This window comes from Podarcis vaucheri (assembly GCF_965113315.1).
Source record: "Podarcis vaucheri genome assembly, chromosome: Z".
Classification (NCBI taxonomy): Eukaryota; Metazoa; Chordata; class Lepidosauria; order Squamata; family Lacertidae; genus Podarcis; species Podarcis vaucheri.
This window is the reverse complement of record NC_138758.1, coordinates 29238727-29254045: the sequence shown is the minus strand read 5'-3', so window position 1 is coordinate 29254045 and position 15319 is coordinate 29238727. Positions and strand designations below refer to the sequence as shown.

The 15319-nt window shown below is 46.1% G+C and overlaps 1 protein-coding gene across 1 annotated transcript; it reads right to left on the bottom strand.

Annotated features, from left to right (window-relative positions):
• Positions 1 to 6315: 6315 nt before the first annotated feature.
• Positions 6316 to 14128, bottom strand: LOC309523874 (G-protein coupled receptor 12-like). The gene is made up of 3 exons (XM_082208064.1): positions 13869 to 14128; positions 10544 to 11655; positions 6316 to 10011 (listed from the first exon to the last, which is right to left on the bottom strand). Exons 2-3 carry the CDS (start codon positions 11651 to 11653, stop codon positions 9943 to 9945), a joined length of 1179 nt encoding a protein of 392 aa, XP_082064190.1. The 5' UTR covers positions 11654 to 11655; positions 13869 to 14128; the 3' UTR covers positions 6316 to 9942.
• Between the last annotated feature and the right edge of the window lie 1191 nt (positions 14129 to 15319).

Here is a 15319-nt window from a genome sequence, read left to right as displayed (position 1 = left end):
ACCGTTCAAATGTGAAGATTGTAGAGGCAGACTTGGCAAACTCTTCTGTGAACTGTCATGGCATGTAATCTAATGCTTTTGGAAGCATAAAGTGGCTCCAGTCAGGTGTACATTTGCCCAATGGAGAAGGTTATGGTATCTTTCTGGGCAATGCTGTTTACAGATGCAACTCCATAGGCAGGCTGTTTTATGGCCATAGGGTGGTTCAGAATGGCTTCCTTTTATTTTCTGCTTGTTTTCATATCTAAAAAGCACCCTTTGGCTTTTGCACTATATAGGAATTGTTGCAATAATGTATTGTTTGTTGCAGTCATATATTCTGTATGTATGTGTGTGTATATAGGATGTTAGGCTGATTTCAATGGTACTATTTTGTCCCTTGCTTTCGCCATCATCACCATCATTTGGCATTTAACATTATGGTGATGTCTCGTGTGATTTGTTCATTCCATTCCATGCACGCATACCCTACCCATTTAGTTTAGAAGGCTCTTAGGCACAATTACCAAAACAGTATTAAAGTGGACCCTCAAGGTCTGAAAAGACATGATAATGCGAGAAAAGATAAACTTGAACTCTTGAGCTCAAGAAAAAATTCATGGAGTTACAGTTCTTATGAGGCAGCTATGTAGTTTGGTTTGCGCAGATTTCCATTGTCTGGGTTTGTGAGTGTCAGTTCTGACTATCTTGCCCTTAATCAAGCTTCACTATCTCTGAAACACTCTCTCCCCGCCCCTGCTACTCGCCCCCCCCCATCATATCCAGGAGCAGAGCTGGTGACAGTTTCCAGGCCAAAAGGGCCAGGAGTTCTCCTGTCACACAGTTCTTCTCCCAGACAGCTGGCCTGATGGCAGTCAAGATCCTAAGGATGATGTCATACTGCTACATCTGGCATGATGTCATGGGGAGATGTGAATAAAATCATGTAGTTGCCTCGGCCAGTCAGCACCCACCCACACCTTAAAATCTCCCCCAGAGGCAGAATTCTTGCCCTCATTATTCCACCATTTGGTGTTTGGTGACACAGGAGAGGGGCTTTTTACTTCTGCCACCAAGATTGTGGGATGTCCTGGGGAACACTGTTCTGCTTCCTTGCTCCTGATGTTTAGATAGTTGACTAAGGCACTCATCTGTCAGAGCACCTTAGGGCATTCTGATTGTTTTTTGGAGGGTAGCTGAGGGAGGGGATTGATTGCTTGCTTGGCTGTTCATTTACTGTTCTTTCGCTATACCGTAGTGGGCTATATGACTGTTATAATTTTTAATTGTACATTAAGTGCTTAAGCTTTCTTGTAAACCCAGCTATTATATGTGTGCTAATAATTAAAACATCAGCATAATCTAAGTAGATGGGTGGGAGATCTACACAGAGAAGCCCACCTGCGATGAGAGTGTAGACAAAGAAAATTCTAAGCTGCCTTGCAGACCTAAATAGTATAAAGTTAGGATGTAAATGTGTCAAATAAAAAGTGAGAAAGCAAGTAAAAAAACTGCCCTTGCTTCCTGATCTGGCTCTTGTGGACATCAGGGCTTAGGATGTGGTTTTCTCTCTGTTGCTCCACTGTACTCCTCCTATCCCACTGAGGTTAAGATTCCTTTGGCCTGTAAGTAAGTAAATAAGGAGACCTCTGAGTAGCAGCAGTTGCTGGGTCGGAAGCAGCTGGGAGAACTGGGGCCAAAGCAATGCAAAATGTTCAGCAATGCAAGTTAACCCTTTTTTTGCAGCAACTAGTACAGCTCATCATAACACCCAATCTGCTTTTTGAAACAAACACTGAAATTGGACAATATTCAATACAGCCTGACCTGAATGTGTGAGAATGCTGTTTAACAGCCATTACAGAGCTGACCCTATCGATGTGTGTGATAAGCTTGTGCTGGCCTAGCTGGTACCAGTTGGCCAAGTCATGTGAATTTAGCCCCCAAAGGGCAAGAGAAGGGCTCTGTCCTTAGAGAAACTTGCAGTTTGAAGCAAAGATTTCAGAACCTGCACTGCACTTTAGAAGGTGTTGTCCTCTGATTTACATGCTGTGTGTCCCCCCCCCCTCTTTTTCTTTCTTTTTGTTGGCATTTGTCTGTTTTGGGAGACAATGGAAGAATGCACCTTCTTGGGTAAAAGTCTTTGTTATCCTGTCACTGTGAATAAATGATCAGTAGTTCTGGACTAAACTTAAGGCAGAAATGATGGTACATGGTGAGAGAAACTGCTTAAAAAGGGGAGGTTGTATCTGGGTTTTATTCTGCAATTGTAAAATGATGTAGTTGAGACCAAGTGGAAGACTTGAGGAGGGGGCAGAGGTAGTTAGTTATCCTGATAGGTTTCTCATTCCCAAGAGCAGGCTTGGAAAGAGCCGATGACCCACCGGATGCTGTTGGGCTACAACTCCCATCAGCCCCAGCCACTATGAACAGGGATGATGGAAGATGTAGCCAAGCAACATCTGGAGAACCACAGGTTCCCCACCCCACCCCCTAAACCTTCTCCACCTTCAGCCCCATGAAGAAGTTTCATGATTATAACACAGTTCCTAAAAGGAAAGCAAATATTTAAGTCCACAAGGCAGCTTGGTTTAAATGCAGTTGTTTACAGTCACGGAGAATGGGTGTATCTCAGTATCCCTATAATAGGAGACTGGGTTTTGGACTTCATGGGAATGCGAGATGTTGCTCCAACCATCTCTGCTCTAAGTAGAGATGCTACCAAATTCACTGTCTTCCAGCTTATTGTGTTCAGTGAGTAGTCTTGCTGGCAGTTGCCTTCTTTTGGGAGATGCTGTCTCCTTGCTTTGTTGTAGAGCATGAGCCATTAATGCCATGTGCCAGTTCCTTGCTGCCTGAGCCACTGGCTGGAAGAGAGAAGTGCAAGCAATTCGGGCCAGTGTGTTGATGTCCAGAATCCCTCTGGTCCCTGGGAATGGGGACTGGAGGAATTAAAAAGGTGGGGACTTGCCATGCACACAATTATACCTGCCAATATGTATGTATGTATGTATGTATGTATGTGCGTGCTAATGGAAGCCAAGATTTTTCAGCCCTTTGGAAAGAAATGGATGACCTGTGTCACTATGCCCCTGACAGCAAATAGTTTTAAAGTTCCTCTTGAGAAGGATCTGACAGTGTATCAGTGCCTTGAGAAACATGGCAACAGCAAGACTGGCACTGTGGGCTCAGCTGTGCAGTTGCTGAATCCCAGCAGGATTGGCCATGCTTTCAGAGGAAGCAAGATCTCAAAGTCCCACCAAGCCTTAAGTCATTGTTCTCCTTCACTGCATGCTCTTAGAGTGCCATGCTTGCCTCCCATTTCCCCCCTGAGCTTTCCTAAGCTTCTGTTGTGATGCTGACACACCAACATAGGTGAGTAGAGAAGATCTCTGGGTAATACACTCTGAATGTGAACACTCTATATCAAGTGTGTAACCAACATGGTTCTCTTCAGTTGCTGTGCACTCCATCAGCCCTGCTGGTCAGGGATGATGGTAATTGTAGACCCCAACATCTGGAGAGTACCATTTTGGTTGTCTCTGCTGTGCATCCTAGCCAGTACAGCCACACCACCTGGCGATGCCTCAGGGAAGCTCATAGGCAACAACCTTCCCCAATCTTATGTTCCTAGCAGCTGGTATCCAGAGGTATACTGCCTCTAAAAATGAAAGTTCACTCTAGCTTTCATGGCTAATTGCTGTTGAGACCTATCCTCCACTTGGGTTCCTGAAGGGACACCCACCAAGCAGTGCAAGTGATCTTCAGAGTTTTGTTGCTCTCTCTTCTGCTCATATAATACTTTATACTATTTCTTTTTTGGAAATGAGTGTTTCTACACAGACACACACACACACACACACACACACACACACACACGTTTGATTTCTGTTCAGCCAGAGAAACATGAAGTTTGTACATGCTTCAAGGTATTGATAATTTGATTCATGTGCATTATTATAGAGCTGGCAAAGCAGCAGCACTAATGAGAAGCTTTTCACAGTCTAATGGGGTGTTCTAAACATGTGCATTTAGTCAGTAGATCAGTATATGTTTGCTACTAGTATCTATCTGCCGTACAGTTTGCTGTTTGTAAAGCAAGGGTTCCCGATGTTGTAGGTTCTGCTTGTGTCAGTGCTGACAAAATCAGGACCAAAGTTTATGGTTGCAAAATGGAACTTTATTATTTTCCTGCCTGTAGAGGGGAAAAAACACAATCTGTGCAAGATACAGTGGGATGGGTGGGGGGAACTGCTAGTAATGCTTCATGGGACTTTTTATTTTTTCAAGAAATGTTGTACAACATAATCTGAAGCTGTTGACACTTTATGCATGTTAGTAATAGAAATAAATAAAGCTTTTAAGACGATTTGTCTGTGTGGCCACTGCTTTTTCTTCTCTCTGCTCCCCCTTTTGATATTTCCATTACTTTTAAACAGTGGGCAAAACCTTGTCCAGCCTTCCTCCAAACATTTTGGGCTGCAGCTTCCATCAAATCCAGCCAGCACAGTTGTTCTGGCCAGGGCTGGTGGTAGTTCAAACATCTGGAGGGAACCTGGTAGGGGGATGATTTTGTGAGCTCATGCATGAGAGCTCTGATAACTTAATAACAATCACTGGTATATTACTACCCTTTTAATTTCTCTCTCCTCTCTCTCTCTCTCTCTCTCTCTCTCACACACACACACACACACACACACACACACACACACCCCAGCTGATGCTATTTACATTTATCTAAATCTTCCAGTTAAAATGCAAAGATGGTCCCATTGAAATCATGGACATCGAATTTGAGATGATTAGAAAAGTGCAGATTCCAGAAGCCACAAAAATCTGACCAGGATCCAGTACTTTGACAGAGTCACTTGATTTCAACAGAAGGGAGTAAGGAAGTACTTTTATGTTCCCATTGGAATCAGTAAAGTAAAGGTAAAGGGACCCCTGACCATTAGGTCCAGTCGTGACCGACTCTGGGGTTGCGGCGCTCATCTCGCTTTATTGGCCAAGGGAGCCGGCGTACAGCTTCTGGGTCATGTGGCCAGCATGACTAAGCCACTTCTGGCGAACGAGAGCAATGCACGGAAACACCTTTTACCTTCCAGCTGGAGCGGTACCTATTTATCTACTTGCACTTTGACGTGCTTTCAGACTGCTAGGTTGGCAGGAGCAGGGACCAAGCAATGGGAGCTCACCCTATCACGGGGATTCGAACTGCCGACCTTCTGATCGGCAAGTCCTAGGCTCTGTGCTTTAACCCACAGCGCCACCCACGTCCCTATTGGAATCAGTAGGGCTTAATTATTTTTTAAGTTTGGACAGATTGCACCCCAGCTCATATTGTGAGGAACTCCAGTGGTCTGCAATTCAGCCCACTGTGCAAATTGTGGCACTCTTCTGACAAAACTGGAGACATGTCACATCCTTATACCTACAAAGCTAGATGGGCCATTCATTGGCATGATCCAGCAAGCTTTTCTTATATTCTTAACCTATATGGCTCATTGGCAAATCAACAGATTGAAAACTAACAAATCAGTGGGCCCAGATGTCATGCACCTGACAGTTTTTCATTCATAAGTGAAATTGCTAATCTAACAACAACAACAAGGTAACCTATCATTGGCCTGGGATTACCATCCGTCTGCTCCCACCCCACATCAAATGCTACTGACTTCAAGTTCATAAATTACTGCTGTTCCAGAGTCCTGTCTTTTTGCCATGTGCTCTGTTGTGGCCAAGCCATGGGGCCTATGGTTTGAGTCTCACTTGTCACCAAGCCCATGGCCTAAAATGACTAAAAAGCTCTGGGGCCATGGAAAATAATCTGCCCACCAAAAATGCCCTGGGATCAGCAGGGGCTGAAGGCTACCTACCTAATCCATAGAAGAGAATGGCTGCCACTTCTCTCCTCTGGAGAAAATAAGGCAATGCATTTGACCAGTATGTGTGTGTGTTAAAATCAGCTGTCTGCCTTCAACATAGAGTGGGCTGTCTTTACAGACAGGGCTCTCCCTGGCAGAGATGGCAGAAGGGTTGTAGTTCACCAATAGTTGAGAATATGATTGCAAACAAAAGGCCCCAAGTTCAGTCTGTCACATTTTCATCTTGGGCTGGAAACTCTGTGGCAGGCTTACGGAGTTTGTGTCTCATAAAACTGAACATATCCTACTGGGAGCAGGATAAAGTTCCTGGGGATTTTTGCTTGCATGGACCTGCAGAAGCAGTGTAGGTTGTCAGTCACCTTGGCAGGTAACTCTATATGGCTGATGGACCACACTGGATGCTGTGGTGCACACACTCTGCAGCCTTATAATAAAGGAAACAACTCAAGCACAAGATCATTGCTGACATTTATTAAGACAAATCTAAAAAAGCAAAAGACACAAGAATATTGGCACATATCAGGGCCAATGCCCCAGAAGTCAACATCTCTCTTTAATCTTCTTTTAAAAATAATTTTAAGTATCGTTTTGACAAATCACTTTAGCATTTTATGTACAGTAATAAAAATAAATTACTCTTAACAGATGAATGTATCAGTTTAATACACCATACAGTGCAATAATAGCATTGGTTTTTTGTTTTTCCCCACTCATCTATAAAGTGCATTGCAGGGACTTGGTTTCGCCAAATGGAATGATTGCTGTACATTTATATCTCTTTGGAGGGTAAACGTGTGGACATTCCATTCAACAAGTAGCACTTCTTGCGCCAAAGAATGGCTTCCCCACACTGTTTTGTCTTTTCACTGGCCCCCAGGGGAACAGTGAGACCATGCTGGTTGTTGGAGGGACCTGAGGCAAAAGTGAGTGGAGGAACAAATGCAAATTTTACCTTTCTACATTCTGCTTGTTTCTACACAGAGACTCAGACACCCCTCTCTATCCTGTCAAGACAAGCAAGAGGCATGATCAGAGTTCAATGGTACAAATTACAAGAAAGGAGAGTCTAACTAAACATTCTGACTGTGTGAACTTATTTGACAGTGTTACAGCCTACCTTGGCAAGTGGTGGACTCTCCTTCATTGGAGGTTTTTAAATAAAGATTGGATGGCTACCTGCCAGGGATCCTTTAGCTAAGATTCTTGGATTTCATGGGGTTGGATTAGATGACATTTGGTGTCCCTTCCACCTCTACAGTTCTATGATTCTAGGACACATCCCAGCCAGAGAAAAACATTAAAGGTGTGCAGCAGGGCTAGTGAGAAGTGTAACCTAGGGAGAGATTTGAGGGCCAGGCCTGAAGTTCCCACCTATACCATAAGGGGTAATCTGTATACAACAACACCCACTTTCCACATCACACCTATTTCCAGTGTGCGTACACAACTAAGCTCTTCTACAACAGTCATTCAAGTCAAAGGTGTTTTTCTTTCTAAGACCTTCAGGTAGGTAAGATGCACAAGTTTCACGAGAGTTTTATTTTTATACAACTTAGAAAACGAAGAATGAACTGTGTAAAGCAACATTCCTGTAAGGAGATAAAGGTGTTGGGGTGGAGGGAGTGGTGTGGTGGTTGGAAAGAATTCGTGCATTTATGTTCAGGAGTTGCTAATCAAACTAGAATTAATAAATGTAGAGCAGATAAGTGTTATGTAACCTAGTTTTAAAAACCATCTAAAAATTGTGCATCTTTCTTTTGGGGGTGGGTAGCTACATTCACAAAGGGATGCCTACTAAGGCAAACCACATCTGCTGCATAGGTTTCCCTTAGCATTTTTTGTATGGATTAGTAAGGAAACACCGGTGCACAGACTGAGCTCTACTGCATTTCTAGGTTGTAACCCAGCAAATCTCTTGGTTTGCACAAAGTAATTTTTGGGATATGTTTTATGAACAAAACAAATAAACATGAAAAAGTAAAGTAAACAGAGATTCCCACAGTGATGTAATATCTTCTTGACTCAGCTGAGGTTGGGTTTTGTTTTTGCATGTGTCTGACCAATGCATACATACACCACAGGGATGCAATGTTGCAGGTCTGCACAAAATTTGGGCACAATAAAACATCCTGGAAAGCAAAAAATATGCATATATGCAGCTGAAACCTAGTCTGTCAAAGGCATCAAAATTTTGACATAAGTATCATTGAGGAATTTGCTTGTGGGTGCTACAAAAGGAATTATTCAAACATAAGAGACACATTTCTGCATTTTTGCACTTGTGTGCATGCATAAGGTGAAGATACAGCATAGCAGAAAATAGAAGAAAATAATGTTCTGTGTGGCTATATCTTGTCTACTACATCTAAGCCTCAAATTGCTGGCTGACCTAAACACACACACACACACACACACACACACAAACATACACAGAAGAGCAACACACTTAGGAACAATCCTGTCCCTATTGTCATCAATAGCAAAGTTCCTTTTAACTTTAATGGTGCAGGATTGCATCTGTCACAAGTAAGTCATGCAAGCCATTGGGTGAATTGCAGTCTCTATCACCACAGTTGTTTTCTGGCTTAATCTCACTGATTCTTCCATAGGGCTTTTAATTCTCTTTCCTAAATGACCTGACTGCATTCCCTTTCTTGGCCACGCTACATCCCATTATAAAGGTCACTTTATGTCCCCCTGCCTGATTTCACATCACAAATGACATCATACATAGAGGAAAAGAGTTTAGCAAAGAGTGCCTATTCAGACATGTTACTTTAGTAGCTTCAGGTATGCAGAACAATACGACTGGCGAAGCTGAAGGCCCCAGTCTCTCATCTCCTTCCCTCCTACTAAATAGGGTTGGTAGTTTTGCAGAGTAGTACCTCTCATCTTCCTTAAAACTTAAAGTTGACTGACTGGGCTTCCTAATCATATCAACCCTATTCTCCCACATCTGCTCTTTCCTTTCCATTTTAGGTCAGTCTGTGTAGCCCCAATTATCTCTGGGGACACTTTTAAGTCCAAATAAATAAAGAACTTTGCAGGAAATAAATGGTTACTCTATAATCTCACACAGTGATACACGAATTTAAGGTGCGTTCATTCCTGTGGACTCCCTTAGAGTACTGGCTCCACAGTAGGATAATGGAACAGCCATTCAACCTTCTCAGTCAACTCATGAGTTGTTGAGTTGTGCAATCTTTATGAGGGCTGGAGGGAAGGTGGGGAGGCAATGACGAGGAATGGCAGTTATTTTTATCTGACTCAACCCGGCCCATCTCCTTTGCCCGGGGCTAATAAATCCACACTACACACTATCATTTTTTTTAAAAAAAATTTCAAAACAGAAGCCTGTGTGCTTTTTAAACAAGTCTCGACGCGGGTAGCATTTTACTGTTTGATTGCGACTTCCGCGGAGCTGTCCAGTCCTGATGGTGCTGACACGTCTTTGGGATGAGAAGGAATCTGGCAGATTCCACTCATCCCACGACGTCTCGGTTTATTTGTTTTTAAATGGCTATTGATATTGCATAGAGGATCAAAATTTGATTAGGATAAAAATTGAAACTCCAAACGGAGCAGCCCACGTTTTTCTCTGGAAATATTCCTGCAAACTATCTGTTTATAATTTTGGTTTGGCTTTTGCTATCTTTATATTCGACATTAATAAAGGGAAGCAAACATTTAACTGTTTGCGTCTGGCTTCCTGCTCCCGCGCTTACATTCACGCCCTGTTTCGAAAACGTGTGCTTCATTCAGAGAAGAGCCCTGAGCTGCCCTAGACCCCGGAGTCAAGGCAAAACCTCCTCTTGCGCTCCAGTCTCCACAACTAACTAAAAGAAACTCAGAGGCTGAATTCACATGACCCATTTTAAAAAAAAAACTTGTACCCGCAGAATAAAATCAGGCAACTTTTTTTTAAAAAAAAAAAGCAGAAGAAACCCCCGCCCGCTCCCCGCAAACGCCTTTCCTGAGAATCCTGCTTTCAATCAAAGGAGAAGAAATTTTAGAGGCGAAAAAGTAAATCAAGAAAGCAGAACAAGATTTGTTATGTTTTGAAACATTATCTTGCAGTTTACACTTGGTGTTCCACATTGGCCACAGATTTTGGCAAATGTCCGAGTCTTTCGCCAGGCCTCCCTCCCTAAACACAAAGAAATAATAAAATTAAAATATCGCCCGGTCGCTTGCGGGGAGAGGGAGGGGGGAGCATGTCAGGCACATCTTACTTGTGTATGGTTTATCAAAATAAAAACAGGCATAAGAAAATAACCATCTGGAGAGCCTTGACACTGACACCCTGCTTTCTTTTCCTAAGAAGGTTGGGTAGGGGTCCCTCCCCACCCCCGTTTTGTTTTCTCCCCTTCCCCCCCCCCCCCGCTGCAGCTGCTGGTGCTAGGGGATCATACAAAGGCGAGGAAGGGGAAAAGGAGGAGAAAGAGAAAAGAGAAAAGAGAGAGAGAGAGAGAGAGAGAGAGAGAAAGAAAGAAAGAAAGAAAGAAAGAAAGAAAGAAAGAAAGAAAGAGAGAGAGAAGAGAGAGAGAGAGAGAGAATAAAGAGAGAGAGAGAGGAGAGAGAGAGAGAGAGAGAGAGAGAGAGAGAGAGAGAGAGAGAGAGAGAGAGAGAGAGAACTAAGATTCCAAAACCATAAAGGCAACCATAGACCCTTGTCATACGTCACTGGATGTCCTGGGCCGAGAGGAGAAGCCGGAGGAGATGCACCCGCAGCAGGCCACCCAGAGGGATTTCTGGATGTCCGGATTTCTGAAGGCATAAATGATGGGGTTGATGAGCGAGTTGAACGCTGCCGGCAGGGCCAAAGAATAGGTGTAGACGGCTGGGTAGCTGGAGTCCGCCACCAGGGAATAGACGGCCAACGGGATCCAGCAGAGGGCGAAGGTGCCCAAGATGACCGAGAGCGTGGCGATCCCTTTGCGGGTGGAGGTGGCCTGAGAGGTGGCGATGAACTGGTGCTGGATGGCGATCTGCTGGGCGTGCCGGAAGGCGATCTTGCAGATCTGCAGGTAGAGGTGCACCATCAGCGCGAAAATGAGCAGGAAAGCCACGGCCAGCACAGTGGCGTTATTCTTGGTAACGGGCCGGAGGACACTGCAGGTGCTGGGCTCCCGCAGGCAGTTCCAGCCTAGCAGGGGCAGGAGTCCGACGCCCAGGCAGAACAGCCAGACAAGCACCAGCATAGCGGCCGTGAAGGTCAACGTGCGCTCCGAGTGATAAGTCAGCGCGTTGTAGAGCGACAGGTAGCGATCGACGGTGATAGCTAGTAGGCTGCACACCGAGGCGGAGAAGGCAGTCAGCAGCAGGCCGGCGGCGCTCAGCAGGGCAGTCTCGCTTGGCGAGGACAGCAGGTACTGCACGCTGAAGTTGACGATGAGCCCCAGGCCGGCTAGCAGGTCGGCTAGAGCCAGGCTGCCGATGAGCAGGAATGTGGGTGCGCGCAGACCGGGAGTGTAGAAGAGCACCGCCAGCACCAAGGCGTTCTCGCAGGCCATCGCGGTGCCCGTGGCGCACAGCAGGATGTCCCACGGGTTGACCGCCACGGCCGCCGCGGCCACATCCCCGCTGTCTCCTGACGCTGGAGACAGATCCAAAGGGCTCCCCGTGGTGGCAGAGGCGACCGACGGCGGCCAGAGGCTGGGGAAGGGCCGGGAGGAGGCGTTGAGGAGCGCTAAGAGTTGCTCCTGCTGCTGCTGCTGCTCCAGACTTTGCTGCTGCATCAGCAAGTTCTCTTCCATGGCTGCTGCGGCTGCTGTAGGGTGACCGAGCATCACTGAAGAGTGGAAGAGAAAGGCAACGGGAGACAGTTATAGGGGAGAAGGCAGGGCGGGGGGCGGGGGGCGGGGGCGGGGGGCGGGGGCGGGCGGTCCCTGGGAGAAGGCCAAGGAGGAGCTGGCAGGGTTTGGGGTGCGTGTGTCAAGTGTGGTGGCCACCCGCCCACCCCCAGGTCCGCACGTGGAAGGGAGGAGGGAAGGGCCATTAGCGGTGTTTGCATCCACAGAGCTCAGGTTTGGGTTTCACTAGTGTGCATTCAAACTCGAACGGAGAGGATGCTCCGCGACAGAGCACCTGCTTTGTCTGGAGGATGATGCCCCAGCTTCAATCCCTAGCATCTCCAGGTATAGCTGGGAGATAACCCCTGTCCGGAATCCCGGAGAGCCGCTTCCAGACAGTAAGGACTATACTGAGTTAGATGGACCAGTGGTCAGCACCTGACTCCATGTAAAGGCAGCTCCATAAGCATGGGGAAGTAACTTAGCTCAGTGGTAGAGCATCTGCTTTGCACGCAAAAGTCCCAGGCTCAAACTTCCGCGTCTCCAGGCAGGGCTAGGAAAGGCCGGGAACCCTGGAGATCCACCGCCAATGGAAAGCAGATGCCTTTGTTCCTATGACCCAATATATCCCAGTCCCATTTCTGGGGATGGGGAGGCGGGGTAGGGAATGTCAATTCCACCTGGATTTGACACCAAACCAGCCACCCTGTCCCATTGCCAACGAAAGGAACCATCAGCCTTTAACCCTGCGGCTGAGAAGGCATCTTATAATCAGCGTGGATGCTCCCTAGCTTCTCTGCCCCAGGAAACACACATCGGTTCCCGAGCCGCGAAGGTAGAGGCACGGAAGACGACGCGCTCCTCACCCTGTATTAAAAGCTGTTACCCTAAAAACTCCGGAGCCAGGCGCCAGAGGTACTCGCGGGAACACAGCAGCAGCTTTGAAAAGGGCACCTTTGCAAAAGGAAAAACCAGTCCCTTCCCTGCAAGCAGTGACCAGTATTCTGGGCGTATGTCTGTGCGTGCAGACTTAGCTGAGTGTAACCTGCTTGGTTACTTCCTCTCCCCAAACCCCAGGTGAAGAGTCCTTCATAGGAGGACTGCTGATTTTCGGGGTAGTGGGCATTTTTAATTTACTGTAAATTATCTCCATTCCCCGCCGCTCATGCCCCTCACAAAAATGAGCAAAATCAGAGTGCCATGTTGTGCATCCAAAATGTTTCCTACCCCCCTCCACACCCACACCCCTACCCTAAACACTGTTAGGATGCAGAGGCGCTTGCATCATCAGTTGTATGTTGGGTGCTGCGGCTACATGGTGGGGAGGGAAGGAAAATGGGACACCAATGACTTACATAGCGTTATATAGCGGGGCTAGAATTTCTTGGCTTGGTCTTTCCCAGAGCTGCTGCTGCTGCTAATAATAATAATAATAATAATAATAATAATAATAATAATAATACCTTTTGACTTGAATGGGAAACAATTATCGCTCTCTAATTAGCTATATATATATAGGCAGATATAATTTGTAGTCTAGTCCTCTCCGGATATCTATTTGCATGATTCCAAAGCACCTTCTCACTCAAATAACATAACATATCCAGCTACCGTTAGAACAGTAAGACTGCCGCACCGAAGCGAAGCCAGTTTAATTTGCAGTTCCCGCCCCGACCCCTCCTTTTTGGGGGAATGACACAAGCCGCTTGCGAACAACCGCAGAAGCTCAGCTGCCGCGAGAAAAAAAAACCAACCCAAACGCGCGCGCGCACAGACACAATCGCACAGTTACCCGCGCACAACCTTTCCAGTCTGTGAGACTCCAACGTATTCCCACCCATCACCCCTTCCTTCTACAACCACCGCGCTCTCCTGTCAGTTTTTAGTGCTGTGAACAAAAAACCCGAGAGCCATTCAAAGGTCACCCTTTGAGCGTTTGGTCTGTGCTGCTGCAGCCGCTGCTTTTGACTCTTGCGGCTGCCCCCACCATAATACAACTTAACAGAGCCCACCAAAGAACAATTTAGAAAACAATAGCCAAGCCGTTGGGCTGGTTTCATTGTTCCATGCAACGCGAACACCCTCCGCCTCCCGCTTTCCAAGCCCACTGCGGGATGGAAGAATGTGTGGTGTGGGGAAGGAACCAGGTAGACCCCAGGCGACATTCAGAAACAGGCATGCAATTCCCCACCTCCCCAGTTGTTGTTTTTACCTTGGTTTTCAATTCTTTGGTCAGTTGTCCTCCCTGCTAAATCCTTCTCAGTCCTCGGAGTTAAGGCTTCATTCTCTGGTTAACATGGCTAATAACGCTGGCAGGTCTCTGCCAACCGAGTTGCTCTTAATATCCCCCCCCCCCTTTGGGTCTGCTGATATCTCTACTCTGACGTCAAAAGTCTTCTCTTATATTCAAGATCGGCTCCAAGTCTGTGAATCAGAGGAGCCTGTGATCAGAATAACAACGAGGCGCTCTCTCACACTAGCTCAGCTCCTCCTCTCCTTTTCTCCCAGATACGCACCGGCGAGGAGATAAACACACTCTCGCGCGAACGCGCATACACACTGGTCCTCTGGAATTTCATTCATAAGACTGCCGAGACCCGCCTCCTTTTCCCAAGGTCAGGTGCTTCACATCTTCGCTTTGAGCGAAGAGAAACCTGCAAGGTCTCTCCGGTGTGAAATGCAGAACGACACAATATGAACATGAAAAAGAATGCATTATTATCATTATTATTTTGACTGGAGGATGGATGCGAGCTGGTAATGCCTTCTGGGGCTCAACTGCACCTGGATGGATGTTGTGTAATTAGATCCAGCTGCAGGGACCCGAGATACTGATGGGGATGAGAAGAGCAACCTAAGAGCGTTAAGCACTGCTTCAACAATAGCAACAGTCTTGTGGCAGTTTAAAGACTATAACATGTGTTATGGCACAAGGACCTCCAATTCATGAAATGTTATACTGAGTTGCAAGTATATAAACAAATGCATGCTGGAGACATTATAAACATTAAGGTCAGAGGAAAATGAGATGTAGAAAAGTACAAATAATCAGGTAACTGAACAAATATTGTGGATTTTTAAAATCACGCTGCATGTGTTAATTGGCTTACCATGCCAGGATGTTTGTGCTACTGGCACAACTGCTTGTGTATGACCACAGCTAACTATGCAAATATGTCTGTACTTGTTTGCAACTCATTTCACTTTGGCCTCACTCTTTGCATGCATGAGCACACATGTGCATGCATGCACACATACACAGGAACATAGGAAACTGCCTTTTACCAAGTCATACCACAGTTCCACTATGTTTGTGGCAAGGAAAAGAATGGTACAAAAGAATAATTCCCTGGATGCCAAGAGTCAAGTTTGGGGCAAGTACTCTTTGGTGAGAGAACCCCAAATATGCAGCAAAAAGTGCAAGTAGATAAATAGGTACCGTTCCAGCAGAAAAGTAAAGGGTGTTTCTGTGCACTGCTCTGGTTTGACAGAAGTGGCTTAGTCATGCTGGCCACATGACCCGGAAGCTGTATGCCGGCTCCCTCGGCCAATAAAGCGAGATGAGTGCCGCAACCCCAGAGTCTGTCACGACTAGACATAATGGTCAGGGGTCCCTTTACCTTTAAAGCATGGAAATATAGGCTGTTATACCTTTAATATATG